The 12,981-nt window shown below is 32.1% G+C and overlaps 1 protein-coding gene across 3 annotated transcripts; it reads right to left on the bottom strand.

Moving 5' to 3' along the window:
* Positions 1-330: 330 nt before the first annotated feature.
* Positions 331-12,773, bottom strand: LOC103836814 (NAC domain-containing protein 69). 3 transcript variants are annotated; one of them, XM_033279684.1, is made up of 6 exons: positions 10,807-10,975; positions 2,471-2,745; positions 1,622-1,756; positions 1,248-1,541; positions 901-1,089; positions 331-816 (listed from the first exon to the last, which is right to left on the bottom strand). In XM_033279684.1, the coding sequence occupies exons 1-6, from the start codon at positions 10,958-10,960 to the stop codon at positions 586-588; spliced, it is 1,278 nt and encodes a 425-aa protein (XP_033135575.1). In that variant the 5' UTR covers positions 10,961-10,975; the 3' UTR covers positions 331-585. The 3 variants fall into 3 exon arrangements, with proteins under 3 accessions (XP_033135575.1, XP_009111357.1, XP_033135576.1); XM_009113109.3 differs by lacking the exon at positions 10,807-10,975 and adding an exon at positions 2,824-3,097; XM_033279685.1 differs by lacking the exons at positions 331-816; positions 901-1,089; positions 1,248-1,541; positions 1,622-1,756; positions 2,471-2,745 and adding exons at positions 7,019-8,660; positions 8,735-8,872; positions 10,467-10,732 and having other exon boundaries at positions 10,807-12,773.
* Between the last annotated feature and the right edge of the window lie 208 nt (positions 12,774-12,981).

Here is a 12,981-nt window from a genome sequence, read left to right as displayed (position 1 = left end):
AGTAAAATCTATGGATTTATATTTTTATATTGTGACAAAGAAGCAAAGCTTGATCTCGGGATAAAGCAAAAGATGATTTTATCCCCCAAACCTCACACCAGGAGTCTTCTTAAGCTCCATAGATCTCGCCGTTGATGGTCAATCTCCACCGCTGAATTAAGATCCCATTCTGGAGCAGCTTAGGTAACTTGTGGGAAACGTTTTGGAGGAGAAAGTTGAAAAGAAGAGATTATTATCTAATTATTCTATTCCTCGAGAAGACAATGATGAAAGTTAAAAGCAGATGTCACACAAAAAAAACTGTAAAATCTTGACCAAATCCACCTATAATCAAATAATATCTTCACAAACATATAGTATGTAAAGAGACTTGAGACACAAGAAATACCTTACACTAGGTTGAGAATATTAAATGTCACTTTTTACTTAAGGCTCAAGATACACCAGAACAATTGAGTCCATCTATTTTACACACACACAGATACAACATTACACATTCAAAAGAAAAACAGAATCAGAAAGAAAAAAACAACAGTTAAAAACGAGTGCTTCGATCCATCTGCTTTGGCTTCTTCATCAGCGGGTTCAAGTTTTGACGCTTAGTGAAACAGATGTGATGTTGCCAATGACAGCCACCAAGAGGATCAAGCCTATGATCATGTTCATGAGATAGATATAACGTGGCTTCTTGCGGTTTCTTCTGTCCATTGCTTCCTCGGTAATAAACCATCCCTTCTTCTCTGTCTTCACCATAGATGATGATGACTTCTTCTTGTCCACGGATGCATTAACGGCTTTAGACTTTCCTTCATTCACCTGAAAAGGATACTACATAAAGTAAGTAAAGAGTTACAAGAAAAAAAGACCAAAAAAAAATCAACAAAGGAGCAGCTCAAAGACCTCTTGTTTTGATGGTACCGTGCGCCGTGTGAGATGAGCTTTCCGGGTCTTTCTATTAATAGAAGTTTCTGCATGAGGTTTTATATCTGTGCAGGAGTCTTTCCTCAAAGATGGAATCTCGTCTCCACTAGTGTGGAATTGTGCACTCAAACTATGAAAGCTATCTGGACTTGATGTTTCTTGGTAACTCTGGTCATATTAGAGTGAAAATATGAGTGTTAGTATACAGATTAACTCCATGAAAGTAATAATTAAGAAAAAAACGAGAGAGGTAAAGATTTATTTTAGCAATTAAAATGGTTTCTTAGCCCATTGAGCATTATAATAATTGGTTCCAACAGGCTTACCGTTGCAGATATGGATTCAGCATCGCTGTCACTGCTACAATCAACAATGATCCCTGTCAAAGCTTTCTTTGGCCTATGATCATTGCGATCCTCTTGCATTGTGATGTCTGGAGCACGTAGCACATCATCATAATTCCCTCCGTTAAAACCCAGCAGGTCATTAATATATTCATCTTCCCAGTAGCTGTCGTTGAAAAGCGTGTCTGGATTGAATAGAGAGGGATCATCCTGCTCGTTCAGTGGGTTTGCCAAATCATCCACAGACAAGTAGAGATCCTGCCTTGGTTGCTCAACCTTAATATGTAAAAAAGAAATTAAATGGGTTTGATGATACTAATGAAAAGCTGAAACACATTGTCAGAAACTGGACTTACCTGAGGAGCTGTGTTAATCTCTCTGATAGTGTTCAAGTCAGAGACCATGGAGTGGCTTAACGCATTGGAGTTATTACCGTACAAACTGTCTCCGTCAGCACCCTTGTACATTACTTGGCAGATAACATAGTTCCTCTGTAACAAAATTCCAGAAAAGTACACACATACACACATAAGTTGTTTTCCACACAAACAAAGATGAATAACTAATCACTCAAACAACTCTACCACAAGCTCAGACAGAAGCAACATAAAACTAGGCCACAACTTCTATAGCAATTTTCCAAAAATGAGTTCTTAGCCAGCAAAACAAAATTGAAAAATACAGATCACTCAAACAAGTCTATGATGATCTTTGATAGAAGCAAAAGAATAAACTAGACCACAACTAAAACCTCAAACTAAGCTAAATATAGCATCCAACAACAAGATCAGAGACAAATACATCAAGACTCCAAATTCAATTTAAAAAGCCCACTATGTTGAAATACACATCACTCAAACAACTTTATCAAGAGCTTTGACAGAAGCAACATAAAACTAGGCCACAACTTGTATTAACAGTTAAACCCTCAAACTGAGCTAAAGGTAGAAACCAACACAGAGGAAATTTCAAAATAAAACTAGGCCACAACTTTATCAAACCCATGTTCGTATCAAGAAGATCAAGACTGCATCACAAGGAAGAAAAAAGGAGACATAAGACAAGTTCAACTAACACAGGGGAACTCAACTAGATCAGAAACAGATGAATCAAAACACATATTCACATCAAGAAGATAGCGAAACATAAAGATCAATTCAACCAACAGAGAATCTAAAACTGAATCTTTAATTTCAGATTGTTACCTGGTTAAGAGGCAAGGAAGTTGTGTGGTACTCGTGCATGACCCAAGGAGTCCCAACTCCATTAGCAGCTTTACCATGATGGTACACAAGCGTCTTCTTGATTCCGATCTCAACACCGTGTCCTCTCTTGTCCCTGATTATCCGATCCTTGCCGGTAGCTTTCCAGAACCCAGAAGGTGTTGTCCTCTTCGTTCCCTTCTTCTTCTCAGATGCGTGGTACTCCCTGGGAGTGAAGAAGTACCATACAAGATCCTTCGATTCCAGCTTCGATAACGCTGTAACCAGAACAAAAAAATATTAGAAATGATCGATGATGATTGATCTTTGAAGTTGAGAGAGAGATGGAAACTTACAAGGCAAGAACTCTGGATCGTAAGCACAGATGTTGATCTCGTTAATGGCTTCGTTGACGAGCCATGGTTTATCAAGAATCTTGTTCTTGAGGTAATAGTTGATCACTTCCTCTCCCGTAGGACTAAACCTATATCCCACGAGATTCCTCTCCATTTTTACACACGATCTAGGGTTTGCTCTCTGTTTTTTTGTTTTTTTGTTTTTTGAAAGACAAACACTAGTAGACCGTGAGAGGATGAAGAGAAGCAAGAAACGGGATCTACTAATTTATACACTTTCGTATTGATGAAACAAAAAAAAAATTGGTAATTTCTCAGAAAATAGTGAAAGTGAAACGTGGTTAGTTATCAGTGGTGTCTGAACTCTGTAGCATGTGTTCCATTTAGATGTAAGAAGCCGACATGCTTCTTCTTTCTTAATCGCGGATAAACCGTATGTTTCTTATTACAATTTGTTTTTCTTCTTAATTTTGTCTTAACTGAAAATTATGGTGTTCAGTAATCTTATCTTTTGTGTAACCAAACTTAACTTTCTAATATTTCAAAAACTTTATACCAGATTAGAAGATGTATCATTAGATTTACTAGGAATAGTGTTAATTTTTTTTTTTTAATTTGGTACACTCCTTCCGTTTTCAAAGTGAATGTTTTAAGAAAAGTTTTGAGTTTTTCTGTTGGTTTAAAATTATAGAAAATAACAAATTATATAAAATAGTTTTGTGTATTTTTAGTTAAATTTTAATAAATTTGAAACACATAAAAGTACATTCCTAAAAGTGGAAGTATTATGTATTGCTTACGTTACTAATAGAATGTGCTCTCCAGTAATAAGGTTAAATTTGTTGATTACTCCAAACGTTTTTTGATGTTTTCCCTAAACGAGAAAAATAAATTGAAAAAGAAAAAGAAAAGAAAGAATAAGAAAACAAAAGTTTTCTCTAACGACAAAGACAAAATATATTTTTTATTGTGCAATGAACGTGGCAGATTACTGATGGTTCATTATGAAGATTTTTGGGAGCTTCGAACATAAGTTATGTATTTTAAAGGCTTCGACCATTACCTAAATTGTAAATTTTGTTTTATTTCCAAGGATTTTCAGAAAGATTCTCTTTTCTGGGTTATAGCCGCCACCATTGACGGCAATATCAACATGAATAATTGATTACTTTCTGCGATATAATAATCTTGGTTATGTGACCTAATCTTATATTATATAGCCTTATAATAATTCACTATTTGCGATTTTTATTTTAGAAAGAAAAAAACACAGACGTGCCTTTACAACGCATACCTTCTCAACAAGTGAACAAACATAGAAAGATTTTTAAAAGAAAACAAATGGTGTAGTCAGAAATGGAGAGACAACAGAGTCACTGATTTGGTTAATGAGTGAAATTACAAATGTTAGCAATAAACCTAGCTATACACTCTGAAGCATGTGAGCTACCACTTTTAAACCTAGATATAGAAGAAGCCCACATGAAACTTCTAAATCGCGGCTAAACCGTGTGCGTGTGTCTTCCCAGTTTATTATAATTAATTTTGTTTATTTCATTTTCTTTTGTTTTTTCTTTGTGAATCTTTTGTTTAGTAAGTTTATACTTACGAGTTATGGACAAAAGCTGATAGAACTCCAATTTTCTAATATGGTATCAGATCTAACACGGAAAGTGTGAAAAAATTAATATTGATCTGTTTTATGCTCTCTAATGATAAGGTTAAACGAACTTTAGTTACTCCGAAAACTTTGTTTTATGTTATCCCCAAACACTGAACAATAAATGAAACTATAAACAGAAACGAATAAAGAAAACAAAATTTTTCTCCAAAGACAGCGACAAAAATAATTTTGTTGATTGTACATTAAACATGGTCGATTTTACTGATGGTTCATTATGAAAACTTTTGGGAACTTCGAATCTAAGTAGTTGTTTTGAAGGCTTCAAACCTAACCTAAGTTGTAGATTTTATTTTATTCCAACGATTTTTTAGATTTTAATCAAACTCTAATCTAGAGTATGATTAAAGAGTTTTTTTATTCGTGCTTTTATTATATTTTCCGTTGTGTGTATATATTTTTTTAAGAAATATTGACGGTGATCATATAGAAGCAAAAAAAGATATGTATATCTGTGGCACTTATAACTTACAAAAAAAAAGGAAATAGTAGTTAAACTATTGCTTTGAATCTATATATTATGATCTCCAATAAAAAAATAATAAGGTTAAGTGAATGTAATTTTATCTCAGTAATAGATTAGTTGTATGAATGTCTTGCCTAAATGTACAAAATATAACATCTTTTGCTGTTAGTGGAGAGATGTTAAATTACTGATTTTTAATTTGAAGCATCTTTTTGCGATGTAATCCTTTTCGATGACGTAGGCCACAAAAAACGTCATTACTTTCTCGATACAGTCGTCACCAATGACGCCGACGACAAGAGTAAATCTTCAGGAAAACAATTTATAAGTCCAGTGGGCTTAGGCTAGGCAGTCACAGACAGTCACAGACAGTCACATACTTAAAAATGCTAGACTCGAATCAAACACGACCTATATTGTTGAAATACTTATATTGAGAAGAAATGTGAAGTTCTGCAAACAATGCAACTATGCAAGTAACCTACAGATTTGGTTTGGGGTAAAAACTTCAGACAAAAATAAACACAAAGCTTGGGTGAAGACAGCAGCATTTATCATAAGAAGAACCTCCTCCTGCTCGTGTCCATTTCAGGCTGTAAAGAAAACACAAAACAAGAATGGTACAAATTAAACACTTAGGAAAACTCTTTAAGGAACAACAGCATCAAAGCTAATAATAATATCTTGTGGTGAATTTTTCTTTTTTATGAACTCATTCAAACTCTCCGCTTTTTGTGTCAAAGATTCTAGGCTGTATTATTATTATTATTATTATAATAATAATAATAATAATAATAATAATAATAACAATAATAATGTATCTTCATGTTTGATCAATTAAATTCTGACTCATCTAACCGTAATTTAACTAAAATGTGACATATTAGACAATACATTGTGTTCGTCTCCAATCATCACCACAACTGCCTCCCGCGAACCAATCACCACCAGATTCATCGTATCCGCTGTCCATATAATCATCTTTTCTCTTGTTGGTATTTTGTAGCAGAACCGAGACGTGGAGGAGAGCCGAGCGACGTTAGAGCTCCGCTCTTCACCATCACTAATCGCTGAAATTTTCACAATCCACCATTACCATCCGGGCAAATGAGATCCAAACAGTTACCATCCGAGCCGTACCAAGCCACCAACGTCTAGATCCGAGCAAATGAGATCACCATATGCTCTTGCTTGCACCCTGAGTGTTTTCCTCCCCACTTTCAATCGATCACTTATCATTATCACTTGTCTTGAGACACCGGGCGGTGTTACATAAATATAGATGGAACGGTTTTTTGAAGATGATGAAACGAAATGATCTGAGAGAGAGTTCTGAGAATAGATAAGAAATTGCCGTGTAGAATTTGGAATGATGTTTAAACAATGAAATGTTTTGATTGGCTTTGTAGTTTTTTTCTTCACTTTCAAGAACGCATAGTCTCTTATGTTTTCTCAGAGTTCATGTATATTTTTTAATTCAAATGTAGGTAGAAAGTTCTTCCAAGTTTCTTTTTTCCTACCAAAAGGTCTTTAAGTTGACTAAAGGATATCCCAATGCGTTTCTTAATCCCCTTTCCTAAATATGAAATGGTGAATCGAAATGGATTATTTGTCGTGCTACTTATACCAAAACTTTGCCACTTTATGAATAAAAGGTTTTTCTCCATTTGTATAGCAACGCGTTTTTTTCAATTATCTTCTATACTAACTAAAATTGTGGCGTTTCTGCATTTATGTTTTACTTGATCACATACTAAATGGATTTGTAAAATTATAGTCCCAATTTCAGTTATTCATTATCCTCAAAGAGACTGAAAACAATCTTCACAGTTAATAAATATGTATGCGCAACTGAAAGTTTTCGGAGAGGGCTTAAAGATGATAAGCTCTTGGATCTAAAAGATTGACAACGACTTTCAGTATGGAGTTTCAAAACATAGTCTAAATTAACATCATGAGCTTCTTTAAATAGTTACCATCATCATTTCTTTATCATCCACTCTTAGGCACATTAAATAACAACATAGGTTCTAATTATCCGATTTCTGTTTTGATATTTTTTAATGTAACTCTTGATATTTAAATTTAATTCAACATAATTGTTAATGGTAACTCTCTATTTTCTAATGTTATTCAGCATAACCGTTTGCGCCTTATAATATTGTTAATCGGACGAATCCAATAAAATGTCAAAGGGTATAAAATAAATAGCACCGAATTTTAAATAATATATAACAATCAAATCATACATTAAATTTTTGATCCACTAAAGAATAAAAATACATATGTTCAGATGACCATATCATATTGTAGAAATGTGGATGATGCATTTAATGAATGAAAAACAAAATAAAATTACTCAATGTAAACTATAAAATTATTGTGTTTAGAAATATCATATTAAACCATTATTCGTACCCGACCCAAATCTTTTTTTGTGGATCATTTTCTGTTTGGGTTTTCGGGTCCGGGTAAAATACATAGCAACAAATTTAAATAATATATATAACAATTTAATCATACATGAATTTTTCGATCTATTAAAGAATAAAAATATACATGTACAAATACGCAGATCGTACTCTATAAATGTGAATGATGCACTTAATGATTCAAAAAATAAAATAAAATTACTCAATATTAACTATAATATTATTACGTTTAAAATATCATATTAAAAAATTATTTAGCAGTGATAAGTTTTTAAAATATATATTATGTATATAAAATAAATATTATTTATAAAAAGTAAAATCAAAATTTGTGCGGACAAACATGTCAAATTTATAATAATTGGTTCCAACATGCTTACCGTTGCAGATATAAACTATAATATTATTGTGTTTAAAAATATCATATTAAATAATTATTTAACAGTGATAAATTTTTAAAATATATATAATGTATATAAAATAAATATTTATTTATAAAAAGTAAAATCAAATCTGCGCGGATAAACATGTCAAATTTATAATAATTTGTTTCAACATGCTTACCGTTGCAAATATAAACCATAATATTATTGTGTTTAAAATATCATATTAAATAATTATTTAGCAGTGATAAATTTTTAAAATATATATTATGTATATATTAAATAATATTTATTTATAAAAAGTAAAATTAAAATTTGCGCGGACAAGCATGTCAAATTTATAATAGTTGGTTCCAACATGCTTACCGTTGCAGATATAAACTATAATATTATTATGTTTAAAAATATCATATTAAACAATTATTTAGTAGTGATAAATTTTTAAAATATATATTATGTATGTAAAATAAATATTTATTTATAAAAAGTAAAATAAAAATTTGTGTGGACAAACCTGTCAAATTTATAATAATTGGTTCTAACATGCTTACCGTTGCAGATATGGATTTAGCATCGTTATCACTGCTACAATCAACAATGATCCCTGTCAAAGCTTTCGTTGGCCTGTGATCGTTGCGGTGCTCTTGCATTGTGATGTCTAGATCTCCAAGTACATCAGCATGATTCCCTCCGTTAAAACTCAGCAGTTTACTAATATAATCATCATCGCAGGGAGCTTGCGGCTGCTGCTGGTAAGGGCAGTAGTCGATGAAAAACGTGTCTGGATTGAATAGAGAGGGATCATCCTGCTCGTTCAGTGGGTTGGCCAAATCATCCCAAGACATGTAGAAATCTTCTTCCCTTGGTTGCTCAACCTGAATATGTAAAATAAATGGGTTTGATAAATACTAATGAAAAGCTGAAACACATTGTCATAAACTGGACTCACCTCAGGGGCAGTGTTAATCTCTCTGACAGTATTCAAGTCAGAGACCATGGTGGAGTGGCTTAACTCATTGGAGTTATTACCGTACAAACTATCTCCGTCAGCACCCTTGTACATTACTTGGCAGATAACATAGTTCCTCTGTAACAAAATTCCAGAAGGTACACACACACATGAGTTCTGTTCTAGCAAAACAAAATTGAATTACTTAGTACACAAACAACTCTACCCCAAGCTTTGACAGCAGCAACAAAAAACTAGGCCTCCAAACAAGTGTTTGATGAGCTTTGATAGAAACAAAAGAATTAACTAGACCACAGCTCACATATAACACTAAAAACCTCAAATTGAGCTAAATATAGCAAGCATCCAGCAACTAGAGCATAAATAAATTAAAAGGCCAAATACATTTTAAGAATATTACTTGTTGATTACACAACACTAAGACAACTCTACCATTCACAACCTTTGACAGAAGCAATATAAAACTATGCCACAACTTGTATAACACTTAGACCCTCAAATTGAGATAAAGGTAGGGAAAGTCAACTAGATCTGAGATAGATGAATCAAACCCCATATCGACATCAAGAAGATCAAGAAAATATGAAACATAAGACCAATTCAACTAAGCACAGAATCTCAAATGGGTAATGTCAACTAGATCGGAGACAGATGAATCAAACTCCATATTCACATCAAGAAGATCAAGAAAAAACAAAAGAAAAACAAAATCTCACATTAATCAATAGGTAGCAGCATCACACAGGGGAAATATTGAAAGCTTATCAAAGAGATCAGAGAAAGAATGAATCAAAACCAGCCAAATCAATCTCATCTAGCAAATGGATAAAGTAGACCACAATTCATAAAAAAAAACTCATATAAGAATAAAACCTCAACATGAGCTAAGACCATCTGCAATGGGAGTCCGTTAAGGATCCTTAGCTCCACATCCAATGTTTATCAGATTAAAAAACTATTATTTGAGTAACATAATACAAGGATTGATCCTTACATAAGGAATTTAAGGATTAAATCCTTGTCTACGTGGCAGCTATGACTTGTAAACATTTGACTTGTAAACATTTTTAAACTTGTATCAAACATAGACATTTTTAAACTCTATCACACTTATATTAAATGAAACCTATAGTTTTAAGAAGATAAACTTATACATAAGATAAGAAAAACTAATAGAAATTCTTTAGCTTATAATTTATAAATTTTTTAAAAAAATTGAAATTGAAAACTTATACATTTTTAAACTTCTCTTTTCTGGTATATTTATTTTTAATCATGCAATTAATAAAATTTCAATTTCAATTTAAATTTTTTTTTTTTTTATTTCTAAGAACTCCTAATTGGGGATCACCATTGGACACATTATTTTGACTAGAGTTCTTAACTATTCAAAAAAAAAAAATTAATATAAATGATAAGGACTCCAAGAAGGAGTCCACCGTTGCGGATGCTCTAAAGATAGTATCCAAGATACAAATTCATTTAAAGAAGGTTACTTGTTGAATACACATCACCCATATTCAGATCTAGAAGATCAAGAAAACATGAAACATAAGAGCAATTCAACTAAGACATAATCTCAACTTAAGCTAACAAATTGAATCAAAATCTCAAACCCCACCATATTCACATCAAGAAGACAAAAAAATGAAACATAAAGACCAATTCAACTAACACAGGATCTCAAACTGAATCGTTCAGATAGTTATACCTGATTAGGAGGCAAGGAAGTGATGTGATACTCGTGCATGACCCAAGGAGTCCAAACACCATTAGTTGATTTACCTTCATGGTAGACAAGCGTCTTCTTGATCCCGATCTCAACACCCTTCTCCCTGATCTTCCGATCAACACCAGTAGCTTTCCAATACCCAGAAGGTGTTGTCCTCTTCGTTCCCTTCTTCTTCTCAGATACGTGGTACTCCCTTCGACAGAAGAAGTACCATACAAGATCCTTTGATTCCAGCTTCGATAACGCTGCAACAAAAAAAAAGTCAAAACTAGAAATGATTCTTTGATCTATGAAGTTGAGAAAGAGAGGATGAAGTTACAAGGCAAGAACTTTGGATCGTGAGCACAGATGTTGATCTCGTTAATTGCTTCGTCGACAAGCCATGGTTTATCAAGAATCTTGTTCTTGAGGTAATGGTTGATCAGTTCCAGTCCCGTAGGACTAAACCTAAACCCCACCGGTTTCTTCTTCATTTTTTCACACAAAATACAGATCTGTAATCAAAAAAAAAAAAAAAAACTAGGGTTTGAAACACAGAAGGGTTTCTTTCTATCTGTTTTTTTTTTGTTCCTCTATGTTTTTGTTTCTTGGAGGGGTCGACCTCCGTATTTATACACAACCTCCTTCTCGCGTCTTTGAAATTAATAAAACAAAAATAAGCAAATTAGTTTCGGTAATTTCTCAGAAGAACGTGGGCGACTTCAATCACCTTTTGCCGACATGTAGCTTCTTAAGCGCAGCTACAACCGTATTTGTATGTCTTTTTTATTTTAATTATTTTTTTTGTCTTAATAAATCTTTTTAATTCTCACATTTATTTAAAAGTTATATTTTAAAGAAAAAAACATCAGATTTATTAGAGAAATAATGTGAATAGTTTTTTTTTGGCAAATGTCAAAAGGTTATTAGAGCAATCAACACTCTAATTTTTTCTATTGTTTACACTATGTTATTTTCATCTATTTACTCTAAAGATTAGCAATCATACTCTTACTCTTATCACTGCGCTAGGTTTTATGGGAGTGATTATCTTTCTTCATTTTTCTCTCATTACCATTTTATTTATTTATCTGATTTACTCTGAAAGTTTTTAGTCACACTCTTAATGTTTTCCTCAAACGCTGACAAAAGAAATTGAAAACCGAAAACAAAAGATTTCTCTAATGACAATGACAAATTATATATTTTTTATTGTGCACTGAATGTGGCAGGTTATTGATGTTTCGCTATGAAGATTTTTGGAAACTCCGAACCTAGGTTTCGAATGGGTTGTTAATAGTAACAAAACTTTATATATATATATATATATATATATATCTTTACATATACATATATATTTATATGTTTTATTATTATTAAATCACACTGTAATTGTTTTGCAGTCATGTATGTTACCAATCAAATCTTAAGTTGTTTATTTCAGAAGGCTTCGAACCATTCCTTTTATTTCCTTCGAACTGGCAGAAAATTTCCTTTTTCCGGTAATAGCCGCCCCCATTGACGGCAACGTCAACATAGCTTGATTGCTTTCTGCAATAACCAGGCTTGTAATAATTAATTGATTTAGAGTTTTTTCCTTTTAAAGAAAATATCGATCACAGACGTGCCTTGACAACGCTTACCTCCTCAACCAACATTGAAAGTTTTTTAAAAAGAAAACAAATGGTGTATGCCCTGCTTAATAATCTGAAATGGTATATGAGTGAAATGACGAGTTCTAAGTTAGCATTGGATCTAGCTAGACTCTGAAGCACGTGAGGGAGCCATCATTTTATCCACCTTAGATACAGAAATTAAGAAGCCAACATGTAACTTCTCAATCGTGGCTGAACCCTGTGTGTCGATCTCTTTCCATTTTATTCTTATTTTTGTGATTTTTGTCTTAGTAAATATATATTTTTTGGTCTAATCTTAGTAAATATTTTGTTTACTAAGTTATGCACTGATGCACACCTCAAGCTGATAAACTCCAATTTCTTTAAAAAAATTTATCAGATGTATTAGGGAAATAGTGTCAAAAGTTTAATGTTGATCTGTTTTACTAATCCACTAGGTTAAGACCCACGCCTTGCGCGGGATGAACATTATATATATATATATATTATATGTTTATAACATATTTTGAAATAATAAATATATATTGAATAATTAAAAAGTCATTATCTACTACTTATATAATTAAATTGGTGCGAACATATAAATAAATTTTATAAATCAAAAAAATATTTTTCTATTTGATATGATATATAATTAAATTTAAATCATAGTAACATATATATAATATATTTTAATATTAATATTTATTGGATGATGGTTTTTGCTCATATTTTTTTTATATCATTTGTATCTGTTATAGCAAAAAGTCTAAATTATTGATAACAAAATTTTCACTGTGGGATTAAAGGTTTAAGTAATTTATAATATTTTAAAAAATTAAGTTGTCAATATTTTTTCAAATTTTTTATCAAAAAAAGTGTTCAAAGTAAATTTAAAA

The sequence above is a fragment of the Brassica rapa genome, chromosome A09 (genome assembly GCF_000309985.2).
Source record: "Brassica rapa cultivar Chiifu-401-42 chromosome A09, CAAS_Brap_v3.01, whole genome shotgun sequence".
Classification (NCBI taxonomy): domain Eukaryota; kingdom Viridiplantae; phylum Streptophyta; class Magnoliopsida; order Brassicales; family Brassicaceae; genus Brassica; species Brassica rapa.
Note: the sequence above shows the minus strand (reverse complement) of the source record. Positions and strands in the feature narration are given on the sequence as shown.